The sequence below is a fragment of the Podarcis gaigeae genome, assembly GCF_964106915.1.
Source record: "Podarcis gaigeae genome assembly, chromosome: 18".
In the NCBI taxonomy this organism is placed as follows: Eukaryota; Metazoa; Chordata; class Lepidosauria; order Squamata; family Lacertidae; genus Podarcis; species Podarcis gaigeae.
This window is the reverse complement of record NC_139696.1, coordinates 5,456,086-5,479,283: the sequence shown is the minus strand read 5'-3', so window position 1 is coordinate 5,479,283 and position 23,198 is coordinate 5,456,086. Positions and strand designations below refer to the sequence as shown.

The window sequence follows — 23,198 nt, the reverse complement described above, 5'->3', positions numbered from 1 at the left end:
CACCTCCCAAGGGAGAACGTTCCCACTGTCAAACTGCTCTTGCTGCCAGAAAGCTCTTCCTGATGTTGAGTCAGAATCTCCCCTCTTGCAACTGGAAGCCATGGGTTCGAGTCCTGCCCTCCGGAGCAGGAGAAAACAAATTGCTCCACTTCACAGCTCTTGAGATCATTTGAAGATGGGTATGTGGGACGCGGGTGGCACTGCGGGTTAAACCACAGAGCCTAGGGCTTGCCAATCGGAAGGTAAATGGCATTTCCGTGCTCTGCTCTGGTTTCGCCAGAAGCGGCTTAGTCATGCTGGCCACATGACCTGGAAAAACTGTCTGCGGACAAACGCCGGCTCCCTCGGCCAGTAAAGCGAGATGAGCGCCGCAACCCCAGAGTCATAAACGACTGGACTTAACTGTCAAAGGGACCTTTACCTTTACCATATACCATATTTTTCGCCCTATAGGATGCACTTTTTCCCCTCCAAAAATGAAGGGGAAATCTGGGTGCGTCCTATGGGGCGAATGCAGGCATTCGCTGAAGCCTGGAGAGCGAGAGGGGTCGGTGCGCACCGACCCCTCTCGCTCTCCAGGCTTCAAGAAGCTATCCACAAGGCTTGGGAGCCCTGCGGAGTTCCCCCAGGGCTGTCTAGGCTGCGGATAGCAGCCTGCTGCCTGGCACGCAAAGCGCCCTGAAGCAGAGCGCCCCGCTCGCCGGACAGGCATCCGCAGCGTGGGGAGCCCTGCAGCAGTTCCCCACAGGGTTCCCCACGCTGCGGATAGTAGCCTGCCGCCCGGCGCATGGAGCGCCCTGAAGCAGAGCGTCCCGCGCGCCGGGCAGACATCGGCCAGCCCCACAAGCTCGGGGGACAGCAGGGAGGCACAGCGCTGCCATCCCGCTGTTCCTCATCCTGGTTCAGTTTCCCTGACCTGGTTTTGGGGGGGAAATAAAGGGGGGAAATTCCCTTTATTTTCCCCCAAAAAAACTAGGTGCGTCCTATGGGACGGAGCGTCCTATGGGACGAAAAATACGGTAATCTAGACTCAGCCCTGTGTGTTGTTTTGCTTAGTCCCCGGTGGTTCAATCTAAATTCGCTAATGAGTTGGCTGTTACAGGGACCTCAGATAAAAGTTATCCTTCCTGGTGTTTACTCAGGATGGAGATTTGATGGAGATAGCAGCCAGGTTTTTGCAACACGAGGGTTTGTGAACATTATGCAACATTAACAAAAGTATTAGATGCAAATTTTGCAGAGCGGTTTTATTGCACTCAGCTCTGCTGCAATCTTGTCCGTATGCCAATAGAGGTTTGAGCATAGTACACAAAAGCAGAACTTTATTATCCTTCGTATTTCCTCATCTGAATAGAGCACCAAAATGCAGAAGCAACTGAATTATCTAGCAACATCCTAAAGCCTTAAACATCTTTTTGTGTCATGTGCTGTCGACGAAAGCACATGCAACTGATGGCGTATCAAATTTGTTTTTAAATTCATTCAATCTATTAATTGTGTGTTTAATTGTACATATTTGATTACATTTAAATATATTAATTGTGCCTATTCAGTCTCAGTCAGTTTTATTGCACATAGCCAAAGGCTGCCGCAATGTACACAGTAATTGTGCCTATTAAATAATAATAGATATATTGCCAACACTTTAATGTGAGATATGGGCATTTAATTCAGTGTACGGTCTCTGGGTTCTGTGTCAAAGCACTTCTTGCAACCCACTCGGTATAAAAAGTTGGACCACCCTCATCTAGCATAATAATAATAATAATAATAATAATAATAATAATAATAATAATAATTTATACCCCGCCCATCTGAATGGGTTTCCCCAGCCACTCTGGGCGGCTCCCAACAGAATATTAAAAACACCATGAAACATCAAACATTAAAAACGTCTCTGAACATGATACGCACTTAGAAATCTGTACAATTAGACCAGGGCGGGATTTATGTTTGATGAGGCCCTGAGCTACTGAAGGTAATGGGGCCAGCTGTCCTTTGTCAACAACAAATTGCCGCTGTTTTTTGTGTCGATTATATGCTATATGGTAATTGATGGACCTAATCGGTATCTCAAGCCATTTGCCATTGTTGCTGTATATAGGTTTTATTTGTTTTTTATCTTATATTTTGGAAATCTACATCCAGGCTGGTTTTTTCCTTTAAATTTTTTGGGGGGCCCCCAAGAGAGTGGGGCCCTAAGCTATAGCTTGTTTAGCTTATACTGTATTTTTCGCTCTATAAGATGCACCGGACCACAAGACGCACCTAGGTTTTGGAGGAGGAAAACAAGAAAAAACATATTCTGAATCTCAGAAGCCAGAACAGCAAGAGGGATTGCTGCGCAGTGAAAGCAGCAATCCCTCTTGCTGTTCTGGCTTCTGGGATAGCTGTGCAGCCTGCATTCGCTCCATAAGACGCACACACATTTCCCCTTACTTTTCAGGAGGGAAAAAGTGAGTCTTATAGAGCAAAAAATACGGTACGTAAATCCGGCACTGAATGAGACAAAACGTGTATCTGAATTAGGAATGTGGGTGAAACTCAATTCAATGCACATTCTAAGCCAAACCTTTTTTAATATGCACAATATATGGGCTTGAAACCCTGCCGTCTTTCCAAAATTCACGCTTCCCAGAATTTTTGCAGCGCAGATCTCCAGGCAAGTAACCTGCACAAAAGTAATTCTACTAGGAAGAAGTGTGCATAACAACAACAAAAACCCACAGATTAGCGAAGTTAGCTTATAAAAAATGTGCCGTTAGACAAAACCGCTTTGCGGAATATTGGGAGAACTCAAGTTGTATTCTTGTAAACAAAAATTGCCCTTTTCCCTTATAGGGTATCTAAGAGCCCATATAGAGTCCTTACATAGGTTCCCTATTGGTAGGAGAGAATAACAGAGGCCAACCAGAGAATATTGAGAAGCAAAGCAGCTAGTAAGCCTGATCTTTATTAAAGCTGTTGCAACCGGGTGCTCTCCTCACCCGCAGGAGAGGAGGAGGAACCCAGAAAAATAGCATGCAAGGCCTTATAAAGACTTTTGAAATTGCCACCCTGTAGATCAAGACCACCCCCAGAAACATCATACATACATCACAGAAGGGGTGTAACCTAAGACCACCCCCCAGATACATCACACCTACATCACAGAAAAGGCGTCTAAAACAGAAATTTGAATGTTGTTTTTCTCCTGTCCTTGTTTATCTCCTGTCTGGCAGGTTACTTGACTGGATTGCCTGGGGAGCCTGGCCAGTCTTTTGTAATGATAAATACTTAGTTCCTGGGCCAGGTCACAGGCTCACACCTTATTCAAACACAGACATACCCTTAAGACAGGATTTGTGAAGGAAAAGACAATGGGGAGGTTTCCCACTTTGACCTTGCAGAGAAAACATTTATTCAGTTTAGGAATCAAAATGGTTCCAGTTCCATCTTCCTGTGCTGATCTATGTACGTGCTTGGTTGGTACACTTATGAACATTACCATATACAGTGGTGCCCCGCAAGACGAACGCCTTGCAAGACGAAAAACCCTCTAGACGAAAGGGTTTTCCATTTTTCAATGCGCTTCGCAAGACGAATTTCCCTATGGGCTTTCTTCGCAAGATGAAAACGTCTTGCGAGTCTTGCGATTTTTTTCGCTTTCCCCCCCTTTTTCTAAGCCGCTAAGCCGCTAATAGCCTTTTAGCCGCTAAGCCCTAAGCCTTTAATAGCCGCTAAGCCACTAATAGCGCTAAGCCGCTAAGCCGCTAATAGGGTTGCTTCGCAAGACGAAAAAACCGCTAGACGAAGAGACTCGCGGAACGGATTATTTTCGTCTTGCGAGGCACCACTGTATCTAAGACCATAAAATTCCTATCACAGTATCCAGTGAAGGGAATCAGTTACCCACCAGGGGAGAATGGTTATGTAAGTTTTCAGAATATTTAGAATTAGCCAAATTGACAGATATAAGAAGACGAAAACCGAAAAGTGAAGTGAAAAAGGAATGTGAGTGCCTAAATGAATACCTTAAAAGCCAAGGTTCGAGGACAGAAATCTGGCCGAGTCTGGAATAACCTTGTGACGTAAAAGGATAAGAAAGAGGGATTTATATCTAGATGTTAGGATAGAGATGATAAAGAAATCAGGAAGACACAATGAGAGGTAAAGGAGGTGCTGTGGGATTGGTGGAAGTCAATTTTGTTTTTTTGTTTTTAGTGTTTATATTATTAACTTGTAAGATATGGATTTGTTTTACTGGTTTTTGTGTTTTGTGTCTTGTTATTTTTTGATATTTTTTGTGTTTTTGTTGTTTGGAAAATCCTAATAAAATTTATTATTTATTAAAACAAACAAACAAGTTGTATCCATTGGACTCTTGTTTGGTGTTCGTCCGACTTAGTCCTGCTCCCAAGTCATAAATTCACAGATCTGCCCTGATTTTTCTTATTCTCTTCCAGCTGGAGGTGCACGTTTTATTACACGTCCTTTTGCACCGGTATGGCAGTCCTTCACGACGTGAGTTGCAACAACAACACTTTATAATAATAATAATAATAATTTATTATTTATACCCCGCCCATCTGGCTGAGTTTCCCCAGCCACTCTGGGCGGCTTCCAATCAAGTGTTAAAAACAAAACAGCACTAAATATTAAAAACTTCTCTAAACAGGGCTGCCTTCAGATGTCTTTGAAAGATTTTCAAATTTCAAATTTATTTATTTACGGCTATTAGCCCATAAAATGTGTACAAACCTAAAAGCACAGAAACATAAAAACCAATACATCTAACAACAGAAAGAATACATCTAACAATACATCTAACAACAACTTTGAAAGATAGATAGATAGATAGATAGATAGATAGATAGATAGATATAGATAGATGATAGATAGAGATAGATAGATAGATAGATAGATAGATAGATAGATAGATAGATAGATAATACTTTATTCGGCTATAAGCCCACAAGGTAAAACCAATCAATAAATAAAATAGCATTTTGCATTCTAAAATATCAACTAAAATATTTCAACACATAATCTCCTTTGCATTACATACAATCTCTAGACGTACCGTATTGTGGCCTTGAATATAAAGATGGCGCATAGAGTTTACTAGATTTTTAATAGTCATGCAGCATTCCATGAAGTCTTTTATATGAAAGAACTGAATTCAGGAATCTGGCAACCTGTAATGTTCTATAAGAGTCAATGTCCTGGAGTAGATAGGCTAGATGTAATTCAGGTGGTTTAGCAGCAATTTCCAGAATGATTGAACTCCTTGATCGGGGAACAATATATAAAGGACAATTAAACAAGATATGATAAAGGGATTCTATTGATTTGTTGTCACATGCGCATAAAACAGAGGTTTTACCGTTAGAAAATCTATTGCTCAGCACATTTGAGGGCAGTCGGACTGCGGTCACCCGCAGATTACACAGAGGCGCTGTGAATGGGCGGCTTTTAAGAAAGGACCGGGGGAAATTTGTGGAATACGTGAAGGAAATTTTGTAAACATCTTAATACGCCAGCAGATTATTAGAATAATCAGAGCACAGAAAGATTAATAAAATGAAATAAGACAGAAGGCAGAAATCGAAGGCTAAAGGGATATTTCGGATATGCAGTCGAATAGGGGAAATTTTAATGAACCGTGGAAAACAGGGGAAGGGAAGTCGCGGATAACGAAGTGATATTAATAATGATGTATTTGTTGTAAAGGGATGGGGTGGTGCTGTGGGTTAAACCAGTGTTCCCCAACCTTGGGCCTCCAGCTGTTTTTGGACTACAATTCCCATCATCCTTGACCACTGGTCTTGCTAGCGAGGGATGATGGGAGTTGTAGTCCAAAAACAGCTGGAGGCCCAAGGTTGGGGAACACTGGGTTAAACCACAGAGCCTAGCACTTGCCGATCAGAAGGTTGGCGGTTCGAATCCCTGCGACGGGGTGAGCTCCCGTTGCTCGGTCCCTGCTCCTGCCAACCTAGCAGTTTGAAAGCCCGTCAAAGTGCAAGTAGATAAATAGGTACCGCTCCGGCGGGAAAGTAAACGGTGTTTCTGTTCGCTGCTCTGGTTCGCCGGAAGCGGCTTAGTCCTGCTGGCCACATGACCCAGCTCCCTCGGCCAGTAAAGTGAGATGAGCGCCGCAACCCCAGAGTCGGCCACGACTGGACCTAATGGTCAGGGGTCCCTTTACCTATTTGTTGTAAAATTGAAAACTATAAATGGAATGTGTTGTTTTTTGAAAAATAAATAAATAAAATAATCCTCAACTAGCAGAAGCACTGGGATTATTCCCCCATATGGGGTAGATCCACATTTACGTATTTGTAACTAAGTCAGACTTCGGGAATCCAACTGTGAACTGATGTGAGTCAACTTCTTTTATTGACTTTGAATAAGATTCTGGCGTCTTTGTTTTTTTAAGAGGGGTTCAAGGTAACTTACCAGGACAGACTTCCTCCATCTTCCTCTGTTTTCTGTCCTGTAATTTATCGTAACATGTTCTAACCTTATTTTTCCCCTTTAATACATTAATAATCTATTTGTACTTAGTTCCTTATAACATTTCTACTAAAGCCATATAACTTCATTCCAACATTTTTCTAACATTCATTGATTTTACAGTATTTCTGTAAATAGTATTTAAACTTTTTCCAGTCTTCTTCCACCGATTCTTCTCCCTGGTCTCGGATTCTGCCAGTCATTTCCGCCAGTTCCATATAGTCCATCAACTTCATCTGCCACGGAAAATGCCTTAAGGGGAAGGAGATGTTGTTAAATTACAACTCCCAGAGCTCCTCACACCCCTTGCTCCACACACCCAATATCCCAACATCTGGCCCTAAGGTTGTATCTTGCCACCCCTTTTCCTATGGGGCATATGGGACAATAGAGAAATGTGCAATTATTCTTACAGATTTTTGTCTCCTTGCAGAAACCCTGGTTCTGGGACCACCGCGAATGTTGGGTCAGGTATCCACAGCAGGTAAGCTGCCGAGAAGCTTCCGATAACCTTCTTGAATTAATCGGGATGGAAAAGATCTCTACACATCAGATGAATACTTTCTGCACTAAGAATCTGCTACAAGATTGTTGCAAGAGCGCCTGGGCTAAAGTTGTCTATCGGACACTTCACTCTTGTGGTTTTATCCCCACAACAGCTACTCACTTTGGGTTTTAGTAAAGCAAACAGTCCACTTTGTCAGCGCCTAAATGATAATCATGGACGCGGGTGGCGCTGTGGGTTAAACCACAGAGCCTAGGACTTGCCGATCAGAAGGTCGGCGGTTCGAATCCCCGCGACGGGGTGAGCTCCCGTTGTTCGGTCCCTGCTCCTGCCAACCTAGCAGTTCTAAAGCACATCAAAGTACAAGCAGATAAATAGGTACCGCTCCGGCGGGAAGGTAAACGGCGTTTCCGCGCACTGCTCTGGTTCGCCAGAAGCGGCTTAGTCATGCTGGCCACATGACCCGGAAGCTGGACGCCGGCTCCCTCAGCCAATAAAGCGAGATGAGCGCCGCAACCCCAGAGTCGTCCGCAACTGGACCTAATGCTCAGGGGTCCATTTACCTTTACCTTAAATGATAACCAAGCGTCAGAACAACTGGGCCATGATAAGGAAATTTTGCCCATGGCATGACTATTTTCCACCTTCCCAGTTTGACTCTCCGGCACCCTATTTGCATAACCTAGCAATTCTAAAACATAGACGGGATTTTACTCTCGCAAGATTGAATATATTGCCCTCAGCTGGACTTGAGGGACGATTCTAACAGATTCCACATGGAAAACGCTTATGTCCCTGTGGAGATGGCAGTCCCGAATCGGTGGCGCATGCCCTCCTGGCTTGCCCTCTTTATAAATACTTGAGGAATGAGATTATCACCCCTCTTTTATTCTCCGTTCCGGGTCGCCCAGCCACTGCCACAGTGTCCTTTCTCTTGGCAGATCAAGATGAGCAGGCGACAGCAAAGGTGGCAAGGTTTTTTAGCTGGGGCAATCAGAATAAGATCCACTATTTGACTATCGATTCAAAACCCTAAAATGCATTTTATATAATTGACTTTTTATTTCTATTGTTTATTGTCGTGTTGCTTTGCAGGGGTGCCCAAACTTTTTTCAAAGAAGGCCGGATTTGATGAAGTGAACATGTGTTGAAGTTGTTGAAGTTTCAGGATTGAAGTTGTTGAGTTTTTTTAGGGTGAAGGCCGAATTAGGCACCCAAAACAGACTTTGGACATGCCTGCTTTATTGCACTACTATTTTAATGCTGCATTTTAATCTTGTTTTTAAGTTGTAATAATAATAATAATAATAATAATAATAATAATAATAATAATAATAATAAATTTTATTTATATCCCGCCCTCCCCAGCCGAAGCCGGGCTCAGAGCGGCTAACAACAGTAAAACAATAAAACATTCTAAAATCATTTCATTATAAAATTAATTCCAATCAAATTAATGGCAACCATTGGGCTAGAAGTTCTGTGAGGATTGCCAAAGGAGGGAGTCAGGCTGTGCCCTGGCCAAAAGCCTGGTGGAACAGCTTTTCTAAAGTTTTTTTTTAAAAAAAATTGTAAGTTTTTTAAAGCTTTTAAAAAGTTTTTAAAAGTTTTTTTAAGTTGTATTCATTCAACTTGTTTTTATTATTGCTTGTGAGCCGCCCTGAGCCCGGCCTTGGCTGGGGAGGGCTGGGTATAAATAAAAATTATTATTATTATTATTATTACTAAGAAATGCAAACGGACTGAGATTCCAAACCGGGGCCCTAGGGCAGCCCCACGCAAAGCTCACGGTGGTAATCTAGTCTTGAGATGCGTTTTCAGATTTTCCGGAATAACGTTCCTTCTCTCTCTCCTTCCTACGCCTCTCGTTTTTGGCTCTGCAGCCTCTCCTCCCCTCCATCTTCAGCTACTACATGTTGGAGCTGTCGTTCTATTGCTCGCTGGTCTTCACGCTGCCTTTCGACATCAAGCGAAAAGTGAGTAGAAGCATTGGGGGGGGGCAGTCAATCAAGACCCAAACAAGATAAGAAGTGCCTCTCTCCCTATAAACCGTCCAAGACTCTACGTTCATCCTCTGAGTTCCTTCTTTATGGCCCTCCTCCATGAGAGGTCCAGAAGGTGGCAACATGAGAATGGGGCCTTTTCTGTGGTGGCGCCCCGTCTGCGGAACACTCTCCCCAGGGAAACTCACCGGGCGCCTTGCCTGTCTGTAGGCGCCAGGTGAAAACCTTCCCCCGATGAATACCACATTTACTCGAACACTCGCTTTTTTCTGCCAAATTGCCGTATTTTTCGCTCTATAAGACGCACCAGACCACAAGACACACCTAGTTTTTGGAGGAGGAAAACAAGAAAAAAAATATTCGGAATCTCAGAAGCCAGAACAGCAAGAGGGATCGTTGCGCAGTGAAAGCAGCAATCCCTCTTGCTGTTCTGGCTTCTGGGATAGCTGCGCAGCCTGCATTCACTCCATAAGACACACACACATTTCCCCTTACTTTTTAGGAGGGAAAAAGTGAGTCTTATAGAGCAAAGAATACGGTATGTTCGCGGAAATTAAGGCACGCATTGGCACATTTAAATTCGCCAGCAAATACCTCTGGGTGGGTTTCAAGGTTCTGGAAATTAAGATGTGCATTAGATTTGATGGCGCATTAGACTTAAGTAAATAGGGCAGGCATGGCCAAACTTCACCCGCCAGCTGTTTTGGGACTACAATTCCCATCATCCCTGACCACTGGTCCTGTTAGCTAGGGATGGTGGGAGTTGTAGTCCCAAAACAGCTGGAGGGCCAAGTTTGGCCATGCCTGAAATAGGGTAATATGAGTAGATGAATGAATGAGCAAATTAATTTAATTTGGGTATGCAGAAGATATTGAAAATACATTTAAGGAACCGCAGAAAGAGGGGGAAGGATGTCAACTTTTGAAATGTCAAACTGATGAAATGGATAAACTTATTTTTACTATTCTTATCTTCCGCATTCCCAAATGCATTTAATATGCTCCTTTAAATGAACCGCTTTAAATATATACTCTTGTGAAACTGCAGGTTATTACAACGATTCTGCTAATGTTTTTATCCGTTTGCAATTTATCTGCAAATGTTCAGTAAACCATTTCCATTCTTTTATAAACAGATTTGTTATCTTGATTTCTTATTCTTCCGGTACGTTTCGCCATTTCTGCATATTCAACAAGTTTTTTTATCCATTCTCCCTTTACTGGAAGTTCTTTCCACTTTGGGGCAGGTGTCCTTCTTGCCGCTGTAGTAGCATACATGAATAAATTTCTATACAATATAGGTAGTTCTGTCCCTATAATTCTCAAAAGAAAAACTTCTGTATACGTATATGATGTACATGTATATGTATATATATTTATATATCTATAGTGGTGCCCCGCAAGACAAATGCCTCGCAAGATGGAAAACTCGCTAGACGAAAGAGTTTTCCGTTTTGGAGGTGCTTCGCAAAACAAATTTCCTATGGGCTTGCTTCGTAAGACGAAAATGTCTTGCGAGTTCCTGCGGGGTATTTTTCCTCCCCCCCCTTTTTCTAAGCCGCTTATCCTCTTATCCGCTAAGCCGCTAAAAGCCACTAAAAGCCGCTAATAGCGCTAATCCGCTAAGCTGTCAATGGGCTTCCTTCACAAGACGAAAAAACCGCTAGACGAAGAGACTCACAGAACGGATTCTTTTCGTCTTGCGAAAAGAATATCTATATAGATAAATATAAAGATATATAGATATCTTATATCGGGTTAAGTACTTAATTCGTTCCAGAGGTCCGTTCTTAACCTGAAACTGTTCTTAACCTGAAGCACCACTTTAGCTAATGGGGCCTCCTGCTGCCGCCATGCGATTTCTGTTCTCATCCTGAAGCAAAGTTCTTAACCCGAGGTACTATTTCTGGGTTAGCAGAGTCTGTAACCTGAAGTGTATGTAACCTGAAGCGTATGTAACCTGAGGTACCACTGGATACGTTTTTGTCAGTTAGATACCAACGATATATCCATCTCGCATCCTCAGCCGTTCTGTTATGTACTGAAGTTCTCACCCTGGGCCAGCAGGGGGATACTGTAGATAGTTATGCAAATAAGGGATCGAAAGTGACGTTCAGTGATTGGATAGTTTTAGAAAGTTGCTACAGTAATGTTGTACTGGAGCTCTATATAAGCAGGTTGGCTGAACCCTTCAGTTCAGTTCTGTTCTGGCCTGTGAATAAACAAGAGCTGTTTGAAGAATCACTGCGTCGTCTGATATGTTCACCCACAACTTAACACGTTCCATTGCTGTTTCCTCTTCCCCCGCCACTACAGGACTTCAACGAGCAAATTGTCCACCATGCAGCCACGATTTTCCTCATCAGCTTCTCCTACTGTGCCAACTACATCCGCATTGGCACCCTCGTCATGGTCATTCACGATGCGTCCGACTGCTTCCTGGAGGTAAGCGACGCCGCAGCCCCAAAAGGAGGGAAACCCGGAGGGGCTGGCCTACCCTGGTGGTTTAATGCATCCAGGGCTGTCTTTATGTGGTGCCAAGGTGCTAAAAACTGGGGGGCAGGCAGGCCAAAGTTGTTGAGCTTTTTTTGGGGGGGCATGCAACTCTCTCCCATACCACTGTGCATAGCTGTCAACTTACAGATTTGAAAATAAGGGACCAGCAGCCTCAAAAATAAGGGATCAGCAGCCAAAATAAGGGATTTCCCCAGCACAGGTATATTCGACTTCTGAGCCCCTCCGAGCCAAAGCAGAAAGCCCAGCCAGCAGCCAAACGAAGCCTCAAGCGGTGGTTCCCACAGTGCAGCAACCCGGCAAAGGGGATGCAGCAAGGAAAACCACCGTCACCTCTCCGCTGGGAAGCGCTGAGCAAAGGCGATTTGATCGGCACAAGGCATGCAAGCTCCACCCCCCAGTCGTTCTTAGACTCCTTATTGGGTGAGCAACGCAGCCAAGCAACACAGTTGGAGCCTCCCTCCTCCCTGGCCGGCAGGGAGGGAGAGGAGCTGCTTCCTTTGAAACCCGGGAAATTTAAGGGACATCATCAATAAGGGACAGCAGCAGGAGACAGCGCTGGGAGAAGGGACTTTCCCGCCAAATAAGGGACGGTTGACAGCTATGGCCTAGCCTGGTGGTTTGATGCATCCAAGGCTGTCTTTAGCATATGCGGTGCCAGGGTGTTAAAACTGCCCAGCGCCCCGATTTTTTTGGGGGGGGAGGCAGGCCAAAATTGTTGAGCTTTTTGGGGGGGCATGCAACACTCTCCCAGGGAGAGCAATCCCCGCAGAGGCATGGCAGGGAAGTTATGTGCCTCGTGTGAGCAACCTGCGTGCGCTGGGCGGGCCTCTCTGCCAATCCCAGCGGGGCAGAGTCGGCTGGCTGCCTCAGTGCCCGCAGCAGAAAAGCCTGTGGTGCTCCAACGGGCTCTGCTCCACTCGGCTGTCGGCTAGCCTGGCTCTTCAATCCCCTGACTCCAAATCTCAGCTCTGGACTCTCAGCCTGGCGCCCCTGAGAGCCCAGTGCCCAGGTGCCCCGCACCCCTAGCACCTATGGGTAAGACAGCCCTGGATGCATCCTCTCATGTGAATTTGCCCAATACCTAGATGTGGATGCTGAACCCTGTATCAGCCCCACTCCTGATGGAAATTGATTTCAATCCCTATGGACTTTCACCTTTTCGTACTGTAGACAAGCGTGCCAGCCAAAAATATTATCATGACCTTCTAGGTCTAATATATGTGAATTCTCTAATGTCATCCATTCCTTCAACCAACAAAGATGGGATGCCTCATAATATAATCTCATACAGTGGTGCCCCGCAAAACGAACGCCTCGCAAGACGGAAAACCCGCTAGACGAAAGGGTTTTCCGTTTTGGAGGTGCTTCGCAAAACGAATTCCCTATGGGCTTGCTTCGCAAGACGAAAATGTCTTGCGAGTTCCTGCAGGGTTTTTTCCTCCCCCCCCCCCTTTTCCCCAAGCCGCTAAACCGCTTATCAGCTGATCCGCTAAGCCGCTAATAGCGCTAATCCACTAAGCCGCTAATGGGCTTGCTTCGCAAGACGGAAAAACCGCAAGACGAAGAGACTCGCGGAACGGATTCTTTTCATCTTGCGAGGCTCCACTGTATCTGGCAAGGGGAAAACCTCTTTCTTTTGCATCTATCAATATTTTATTCTCGGGTTTTCCCCCTTGCCAGATATATTTAGAAATATATATTTTTTGCCATACCTTGAAACAATCTGGCGTTCTGGGGAGTGTGTGACAGGTATCTGAGGGCACCCTGAAATTTTATAACAAGGTGAGTGGCAAACCGCCCCATCAACTCTTCCATAAACTCAGCAGGGAAGAGCAGGAGGGTGCAATATGAGAATCAGTGGCTCTGGTGTCGCCTACTGTTGGCACGGAGGTGGCGCTGTGGACTAAACCATGGAGCCTCTTGGGCTTGCCGATCGGAAGGTCGGCAGTTTGAATCCCCATGAGAGAGTGAGCTCCCGTTGCTCTGTCCCAGCTCCTGCCAACCTAGCAGTTCGAAAGCACACCAGCACAAGTAAATAAATAGGTACCTCTCTGGCGGGAAGGTAAACGGCGTTTCCGTGTGCTCTGTTTTCCGTCACAGTGTGCCATTGCATCAGAAGCGGTTTAGTCCTGCTGGCCACATGACCTTGAAAGCTGCCTGTGGACAAATACCGGCTCTTTCGGCCTGAAAGCGAGATGAGTGCCGCAACCCCATAGTTGCCTTTGGCTGGACTTAACCATCCAGGGGTCCTTTACCTTTTTTTACCTTTACCTGTGGGGGTCCCTGCTTTCCACCCACCCCAAAGGACAGAAGCCACCATTGCAGTTCACTGTGATCTTTGAAGTTTGCACTGAAAACTCAGAGAAACTTTGCAGTCCGGTCACAAGCTGACCAGTAGTTGCAAAGGAAACCTCACCTAAGCGTTCATTTGTGTCCCTCTTTCGTTTTCCTCCCCCCCCCCCCCCATCTCTCCCCGCACCCTTCTCCAGCCCACGAAGATATTCAACTATCTGAAATGGCGTCGTGTGTGTGACATCCTTTTCCTCACTTTCTCTGCTGTTTTCCTTTTCACCCGCCTGGTTATTTTCCCCTACAAGTAAGTAAGACACTTTCAAATATCTCAAGGACTGGAAAATGGTCTGTCTGTTGTTGCTTCGTTGTTGTTGTTTTGCACGCCGCTTAGAGAGATTTTTGATATATATTAAGCAGTATAGAAAGGGACGCGGGTGGCGCTGTGGGTTAAGCCACAGAGCCTAGGACTTGCCGATCAGGAGGTCAGCGGTTCGAATCCCTGCAATGACTGGGTGAGCTCCCGTTGCTCGGTCCCTGCTCCTGCCAACCTAGCAGTTTGAAAGCACGTCAGAGTGCAAGTAGATAAATAGGTACCACTCTGGCAGGAAGGTAAACGGCGTTTCAGTGCGCTGCTCTGGTTCTCCAGAAGCGGCTTAGTCCTGCTGGCCACATGACCCGGAAATTGTACGCCGGCTTCCTTGGCCAGTAAAGCGAGATGAGCGCCGCAACCCCAGAGTCGGTCACGACTGGACCTGATGGTCAGGGGTCCCTTTACCTTTACCTTTAATCAGTATAGAAATCAACAAATCAGTCGAATAATCTCTATTGACAAGCTGGAATGTGTGCCAAGCGCAACCAGGTCTCTAGAAACTAAGCCTTATGAGGAATGGTTGAGAAAGTTGCGTACGTTTAGCTCAAGGAAGACGCAATTGAGATATTATATGTGATAGGGATCTGAAGGGCTGTTCTATGGGAGATGGAGCAGTTTCGTTTTCTCCGAAGGGTAGGACCCGAACCAATCTATTTATGTTATACAGTGGTACCTTGGTTCTCAAACTTAATCCGTTCTGGAAGTCCGTTCCAAAACCAAAGCGTTCCAAAACCAAGGCGCGCTTTCCCATTGAAAGTAATGCAAAACGGATTAATCCGTTCCAGACTTTTAAAAACAACCCCTAAAACAGCAATTAAACATGAATTTTACTATCAAACGAGACCATTGATCCACAAAATGAAAGCAATACACAATGTACTGCAGGCACACAATCCATCTGGACTGGGGTCCACAGTCATGAAAACAAAAAGAGCCACAAAAATGCAAAATACATAGCAAAAACAGACAGACCTCAGCGTAACACTCAAATCGAAAACGTAACAGTCTAAATGGAGCATGTTCGGCTTCCGAAAAATGTTCGCAAACCGGAACACTTACTTCCATTCTGGGATCAAATCAGAAACCGGGACAGCTTCTGTAAATCTAGGAAATGTCCCCGGAAAATAGAGACATTTGGAAGGCATGCCTTGGACTTAAACCGTCTGGGTATCAGCATGTTTTTACATGAGTAGAATGTGTCCTTTTATTTAAAATGCATCTCTGGGTCATTTGTGGGGCCTGCCTGGTGTTTTTACATGAGTACAATGTGTCCTTTTACAGTGGTACCTCAGGTTAAATACTTAATTCGTTCCGGAGGTCCTGAAACTGTTTTTAACCTGAAGCACCACTTTAGCTAATGGGGCTTCCCACTGCCGCCGGAGCACGATTTCTGTTCTCATCTTGAAGCAAAGTTCTTAACCTGAAGCACTATTTCTGGGTTAGTGGAGTCTGTAACCTGAAGCGTATGTAACCTGAAGCATATGTAACCTGAGGTACCACTGTATTTAAAATGCATCTCTGGGTTATTTGTGGGGCATAGGAATTCGTTCATTATTTTTCCGTCAAAATATAGTCCGGCCCCCCACAAGGTCTGAGGGACAGTGGACCGGCCCCCTGCTGAAAAAGTTTGCTGACCCCTGACTTAGACAATCGGTGTGCACATTTTTACGACTCGCTTGTGGTGGAAATTTCTTTTAAACTGTATTGTTGTTCTTTAACTGATGTCAGACTAAAGGAAGGGCTGCTGAATGCTATTGTTGTTATTAATCCCTTCCTCACAGGGTCATCTACAACACGTATTACTACTCAATGGAACTGTACCAGCCTTTCTTCGGCTATTACTTCATGAATGCCCTTTTGATGATTCTCCAACTTCTCCACATCTTCTGGTCTTTCTTAATCATCCACATGGTCTACAAGTTTGTCAAAAGTGGAACGGTAGGGACCGAAATCGGGTGAGGGTTGGTGGGCGGAGGCGACCGTTTGCCTAAGTTAAATTATACAAGTTTCAATGGAATTGTTTATTAATTGTTTTTCATTATCGATGTTCTGCCGTGGTTGTGCTTTGCTGTGGGATGTAGCTGACCAAGTTCTACTCAAGAGTAGAAATTCACAGGCCTAAGCTAGCCCGCTATTTTCTATGTGCCTACTCTGAGCAACAGAGGGTGCAACCCTTTATAGCTTAATTACAAGTATAGAATGCGGCAGCTAGACTGGGGACTGGGAGCGGCTGCTGAGACCACATAACACCGGTCTTGAAAGACCTGCATTGGCTCCCAGTACTTTTCCGAGCACAATTCAAAGTGTTGGTGCTGACCTTTAAAGTCCTAAACGGCCTTGGTCCAGTATATCTGAAGGAGCGTCTCCACCCCCATCATTCTGCCCAGAAACTGAGGTCCAGCGCCGAGGGCCTTCTGGCGGTTCCCTCCCTGCAAAAAGTGAGGTTACAGGGAACCAGGCAGAGGGCCTTCTCGGTGGTGGCGCCCGCCTTGTGGTACGCCCTCCCTTCAGATGTCAAAGAGAAAAACAACTACCAGACTTTTAGAAGACATCTGAAGTCAGCCCTGTTTAGGGAAGCTTTTAATGTTTAATAAGTTATTGTATTTTAATATTCTATTGAAATATTAAATTTTTTAGATGTCTTCTAAAAGTCTGGTAGTTGTTTTACTCTTTGACATCTGGTGGGAGGGCGTTCCATGGGGCAGGTGCCACCACCAAGAAGGCCCTCTGCCTGGTTCCCTCTAACTTGGCTTCTCACAGCCAGAAGGCCCTCGGAGCTGGACCTCAGTGTCCGTATAGAACGATGGGGGTGGAGACATTCCTTCAGGGATACAGGACCAAGGCCGTTTAGGGCTTTAAAAGTCAGCACCAACACTTTGAATTGTGCTCAGAAACGTACTGGGAGCCAATGTAGGTCTTGCAAGACCGCTGTTATGTGGTCTCGGCGACCGCTCCCTGTCCCCAGTCTAGCTGCCGCATTCTGGATTAGTTGTAGTTTCTAGGTCACCTTCAATGGTAGCCCCACATAGAGTGCATTGCAGTAGTCCAAGCGAGAGATAACCAGAGCCTATCTCTTTGACATCTGGTGGGAGGGCGTTCCACAGGGAGGGCGCCACCACCGAGAAGGCCCTCTGCCTGGTTCCCTGTAACCTGGCTTCTCGCAGCGAGGGAACCGCCAGAAGGCCCTCGGCGCTGGACCTCAGCGTCCGGGCAGAACGATGGGGTGGAGACACTCCTGACAATGGGAGATTTCTGTGGTGCCCTTGCTGCTTATAGCACGGGCTGATTTTGCTCAATGGTTCATCCAGCCCTGGTCAAGGAGTACCCCTTGCCAGCGCTCCAAATCGAACCGCACAATGGGGGAGAAGGAAAGGGGCAGCCGCCGCCGTTGACCAAAGCTGTTTCTCTCCCGGCAGATGGAGAAGGATCTCCGGAGCGACTCGGACGAAAGCGAGAAGGGCGACGACGAGGCAGCGCAGGTGAAGGAAGCCAAGAGGAATGGCGCCATCCATTCAGAGCCCAGTGCCAGCTGCATCAGCAAGGAGCCCCCGCTGCAACTGAACGGCCGGAGCCCCGCCGCCAACGGGGACGCCAAGACCAGATAACTCGAGCGAGGCGCCATCGACTGCCCAGCCCCTTAACCAACCCTGCCCCTGTGTCCATACCAGCTTGTTTTTCCTCATTGTAGGCCCGCGAGGGCGCGAACATAGCCTTCTAGCTGAATCCTCTGCTCCCTGCAGGAACAAGAAAACAAAAACAAAGGACTGTGCTTCTTTTCGCAATATTATCCTGTGGGCGGTGTCGCTCGCCGCGAGGTCTGGCGGGGAGGGGTGACGTTGGGTGGAATGTAAAGGCAGCCTTCCCCCGTTCTATTCAGCCGGTCCTGAGTACAGCTTGGCAAGGCTGCTGGGTGGGCGAGGGACCCGTTTGAACCCCACCCAATCGGTTGTTTTCACTTCCGCCAGCTGGAAAAGCGGGCGGGTTCAACCACAAGGGACCCCAGCTCCTCAATCAAAAGGGGTGGGAGTGGGAGGCGATGACGTCTTCGCGGAAGCTGGGCCGAGCCTCCGTCCCGAGGGCACGCGGAGATGCGTCCTAAGGTGACGCGGGTACCGAGTCCTCGGTCTGCCTGGGGTTTTTTTTTTTGCGGTGGGTTGTGGGGTTAGCCAAGAAGGAGGAGGCGAGTCGTCGGGTCGCCGTTGGACAAAGGATGCTGTCGAAGGCCTGTGTTTTGAATCCGCGCTCCAGGAGAGGGAGCGAGAAGGACACTGCTGTCTCTGGGGAGAAGAAACGAGAGGATGAAGGGATGTTGTTGTTGTCGCTGCTGCTGCTGCCGCTGTTGCTTCTTGTGAGCGTATTACGTCTGTGTTGAGCGGACCACTGGCTAATCCCGAGGAAAATGAGTCAGGATTGGACCTCTTCCTGAGCACGGGTTGCAGGGGGGGGAGCACAGGGGAGAGGTGGGGTCCCCATTCCAGTGACCTAGACAGGGAGAGGGTGCACTAAACTGCTGGAACCAATAAACTCATTGCAGATAAGAAAAGCAAAACAAAAAGCAGAAAACTATTTGCCTCTCTCCCTTTTAATCCACTCGCTCTTGGCGCATCCCCGTCGGAAACACGAATAATAATAATACATTTTTATTTATATCCCGCCCTCCCCAGCCGAAGCCAGGCTCGGGGCGGCTAACAACAATAAAATAATGCAACCTTCTAAAATCATTTCATTAAAAAATGACTCCAAATCAAATGGATGGCAACCATTGGGCTAGAGTTCTGGGAAGATTGCCAAAGGAGGGAGTCAGGCTGTGCCCTGGCCAAAGGCCTGGTGGAACATCTCTGTCTTGCGGGCCCTGCGGAAAGATGTCAAGTCCCGCAGGGCCCTAATCTCTTGTGGCAGAGCGTTCCACCAGATCAGAGCCACAGCCAAAAAAGCCCTGGCTTTAGTTGAGGCCAGCCTAACCTCACTGTGGCCCGGGACCTCCAAGTTGTTTTTATTTGAAGACTGTAAGGTCCTCTGTGGGACATACAAGGAGAAGAAACTTCTTCCCCCTCCGCCCCCTCCTTCCACCATCACCACCGCAGTTTCGGCTTGTGCCCTATGAGAAATGCACCCTGCGTGTGTTCAGAGGTGCTCTCTCCGTTCTTAAATGTACCCAGATTGAATCCCAATGGGATCTTTAAAAAGCTGGTTTGGAGAGCCGCCGGAGGATGAGGCGTGTGAGTCTGGCCTGACAGCACAGCCCGCCGCAAGGGGTTGGGGGTCTTTGGTGCACAATTTCCACAGAAGGTAAGATCGTGAGAAAAGGGGTGGCTGGATTTGGCCAAGAGAAGAGGTCCATCTGAGTTTAGGGATGAGGAAGGTTGAGATGCTGTTGAGATCCTATTTGGCCCCATCGTCTCTGACCAGTGCTGGCTGATGTTGGAGGTCACAACCATATCTGAAAAGCACCGGGTTCCCCAGCGTACAGTTTCCAAAAGAGGACAGCCCAAATAGGAAGCCCTACCGATAGACTGAGATGAAAACAAACAGCCCTTGTCTGTCCCCAACATATTCATTCGTGGGGTAGGAGAACTGAAATATTTATTTTTTCACATCTGGCAACCCATTCACCCTTTGGTTTCAGATAGTACATGGGTAGATGAGTCTAAAAAACCTGAGACACAAATTTTCATGGCTATGGTGTCTTGTTGACCAGAAGTAATGTATTTAGCGTCAACTCTGGAAATATATGCTCGATGCTGACCAAATTGTAAGCTTCCTAGAGGAAAATATACATCAGGAGGCTTAATGTGGTCAGAATTAAGTACAGTGGTACCTCGGTTCTCAAACGTTATCCTTTCCAGAAGTCCGTTCCAAAACCAAAGCATTCCAAAACCAAGGCGCGCTTTCCCATTGAAAGTAATGCAAAATGGTTTAATCCGTTCCAGACTTTTAAAAACAACCCCTAAAACAGCAATTGAACATGAATTTTACTATCTAATGAGACCATTGATCCATAAAAAGAAAGCAATAAACAATGTACTGCAGTCACACAATCAGTCAGTAGATGAACTGGGTTCCACACAGTCACAAAAAGAAAAAGAGCCATAATACAAAGCAAAAACAGACAGACCTCAGCATGGCACTCAAACTGGGAGCGTAACATTCAAAACAAAAGCGTAACACTCAAAACCGAGCACGTTTGGCTTCCGAAAAAAGTTCACAAACTGGAACACTTAACTTCCGGGTTTGCAGTGTTGTTTGAGTACCAAGGCGTTTGAGAACCAAGGCACCAACTGTAGTCACTTGCAGAGTTAATTCTAAATACATGACTTCTGGTCAGTGTGCCACCATAACCACAAAAGGGCTGGGAAAATTGAGCCCCAGGATTCTGAGACTTGTCTACCTATGTACTATCTGAAACCCAGGGTTTGCCAGATGTTAAATACGTTGGCATTGTTTCCAGCTCTCTTTGCCGCTTCATAGATCTGTTTAAAAAACAACAACAGCACCGAGGTTTTCTTTACCTTTGGTCAATAATTGGCATTCCCATAAGCAAAGCTGGAATCGGAGTGTCAGGCCAGGATCAACCCCTTCCGTTCATTTCAGTGGGCCTTTTATAGGAGAATGCCCTGGTGGATTGGGCCCCGACGGAGAGCAGCTATTGGGATCCTATTCCACTTCCGGGACCAACATATATTGGTGGGGGTTGGGGAGAGACCAGAACAGATTCCGGTAACGAATCTAGGGGCATTCACACACAAAAAAGTGCAAGTATCTCATTGCGAGCCGTCAAATTCCACCCGCTCCTGCATGCCAGGAATCCAATATGCTGTTAAGTACTAACTGCTGCTGCATGTTGGCTGTCGGACACCGCTCCATGTCAGGGAGGAGCTACCTGTAAACTCTTGGCGAATGCACGTGTAACCAAACAATGCAAAAGATACTGTAACCGGGGACCTGGTCTGGGACTATAATGGGATACAGATGCCATCATGACCTGTCTAGCTGCTTCTGAACAGACTAATATGTGTCTTTCCTCAAAATTACCACTGGGGGGAGCCGTCGATTTTCCATCAAGGCAAGATTAAAGGACTTTTCCCCTCTTCCACCAACAGGACTGTGATGTCGATCTTATTAAATGTGCATTGATTTAAGAGTCAGAAGCAGCAATGCTTTGGGGGGTTCCCGTTGTGGCATGTTGTGAGAACAGGATTCTGGACAAGATGGGTAGAGTTCTTTCTTTGTTCTCATATTCTGCTTTTATAGATCGGGAGAGAGGTCACAGCCCCAGACGCAGAAAGATAATTTGCAGTTGCGATGCGAAAGGTACAGTTCAATCTGAGCCTTCAATGGGCAATTTCCATTCCAGCTGGTCATTCATTTTAAAAAAAAACTATTATTTAACCTCTAAGCACTATTCACATATTTAAAAACATTCTAGGCATGATTAATAATAATTATTTATTTTTTATACCCCGCCCATCTGGCTGAGTTTCCCAGCCACTCTGGGCGGCTTCCAATCAGGTGTTAAAAACAGTACAGCGTTACATATTAAAAACTTCCCTAAACAGGGCTGCCTTCAGATGTCTTTTAAAGAGAAGATAGCTGCTTATTTCCTTCACATCTGAAGGGAGGGGATTCCACAGGGCGGGTGCCACTACCGAGAAGGCCCTCTGTCTAGTCCACTGTAACCTCACTTCTTGCAGGGAGGGAACCGCCAGAAGGCCCTCGGAGCTGGACCACAGTGTCCGGGCTGAACGATGGGGTTGGAGACGCTCCTTCAGGTATACAGGACCGAGGCCATTTAGGGCTTTAAAGGTCAGCACCAACACTTTGAATTGTGCTCAGAAACGTACTGGGAGCCAATGCAGATCTCTCAGGACCGGTGTTATGTGGTCCCGGCGGCCAGTCCCAGTCCCCAGTCTAGCTGCCGCATTCTGGATTAATTGCAGTTTCCGGGTCACCTTCAAAGGTAGCCCCACGTAGAGCGCATGTAGATGATTAAAGCTAGAAACTTTCTTCCATCCGGTGAACCAGACCTCTCCCTTTATTGGCCTTTATTCAACTCGCAACTGGTTCAGAATTTGCACCAACTCTGCTTCTTCAAATCATAAAAGGTTAAAAGGTAAAGGACCCCTGGACAGTTAAGTCCAGTCAAAGGTGACTATGGGGTTGCGATGCTCAGCTTGCTTTCAGGCCAAGGGAGCTGGCGTTTGTGTCTGCGAAGCTTGCAAGGTTGACCTGAACGCAGACCCTCCAAATGTCTCTATTTTTGAGAGACACTCCCGGATTCAAAGTAGCCGCAATGGTATCTGATTTGATCCCAGGATGCCCCAATTTTCCTGTGTCCAGGATTTTGTGCTTTCAAATAAATAAATAAAAAGGACGCCTGGACGCTTAAGTCCAGTCAAAGGCGACTCTGGGGTTGTGGCGCTCATCTCGCTTTCAGGCTGAGGGAGCCGCCGTTTGTCCGCAGACAGCTTTCCGGGTCATGTGGCCAGCAGGACTAAACCGCTTCTGGTGCAACAGGACACCATGATGGAAACCAGAGTGCACGGAAACGCCGTTTACCTTCCCGCCGGAGCAGTACCTCTTTATCTACTTGCGCTGGTGTGCTTTCAAACTGCTAGGTTGGCAGGAGCAGAGACAGAGCAACAGGAGCTCACCCTGTCGTGGGGATTCGAACCGCCGACCTTCCGATTGGCAAGCCCAAGAGGCTCAGTGGTTTAGACCGCAGCGCCACCCGTGTCCCGTTATGGGATACAGATGCCCGTGTTCCGTTATTCAAATCATTTGGTGGAATAGATGTGTGCAATCGGCAATACGAATGGCATTGTGCTCCAGAACCCCTTGCAGTGGCTTCATATAGATGTTAAACAGACTTGCAAGTTGTGATGGCCCTATGGCAGATGGCCAACCACCTGAGCAGATGAAACCACAGATACAATCTTTAAATTGAGCTTGGGCAAATTCCTGGAGGAGGCACAGAAGTCTGGATAGATATGAACCATCATTGCAGTGGAACCTCCAG

At 46.4% G+C, this 23,198-nt stretch overlaps 1 protein-coding gene across 3 annotated transcripts in view; it reads left to right on the top strand.

The window, feature by feature from the left end:
- The window catches only part of CERS4 (ceramide synthase 4), a 107,163-nt gene extending 88,418 nt beyond the window's left edge, over window positions 1–18,745 (top strand). For all 3 annotated transcript variants that reach the window (XM_083720622.1, XM_083720621.1, XM_083720620.1), the window contains exons 5-11: window positions 4,446–4,503; window positions 6,929–6,979; window positions 8,884–8,976; window positions 11,320–11,448; window positions 14,010–14,116; window positions 15,964–16,120; window positions 17,599–18,745. In XM_083720622.1, coding sequence (XP_083576748.1) covers window positions 4,446–4,503; window positions 6,929–6,979; window positions 8,884–8,976; window positions 11,320–11,448; window positions 14,010–14,116; window positions 15,964–16,120; window positions 17,599–17,787 — 784 coding nt within the window. In that variant the 3' untranslated portion in view covers window positions 17,788–18,745. The remainder of the gene's footprint in view (window positions 1–4,445; window positions 4,504–6,928; window positions 6,980–8,883; window positions 8,977–11,319; window positions 11,449–14,009; window positions 14,117–15,963; window positions 16,121–17,598) is intronic.
- The last annotated feature ends 4,453 nt before the right edge of the window (window positions 18,746–23,198 follow it).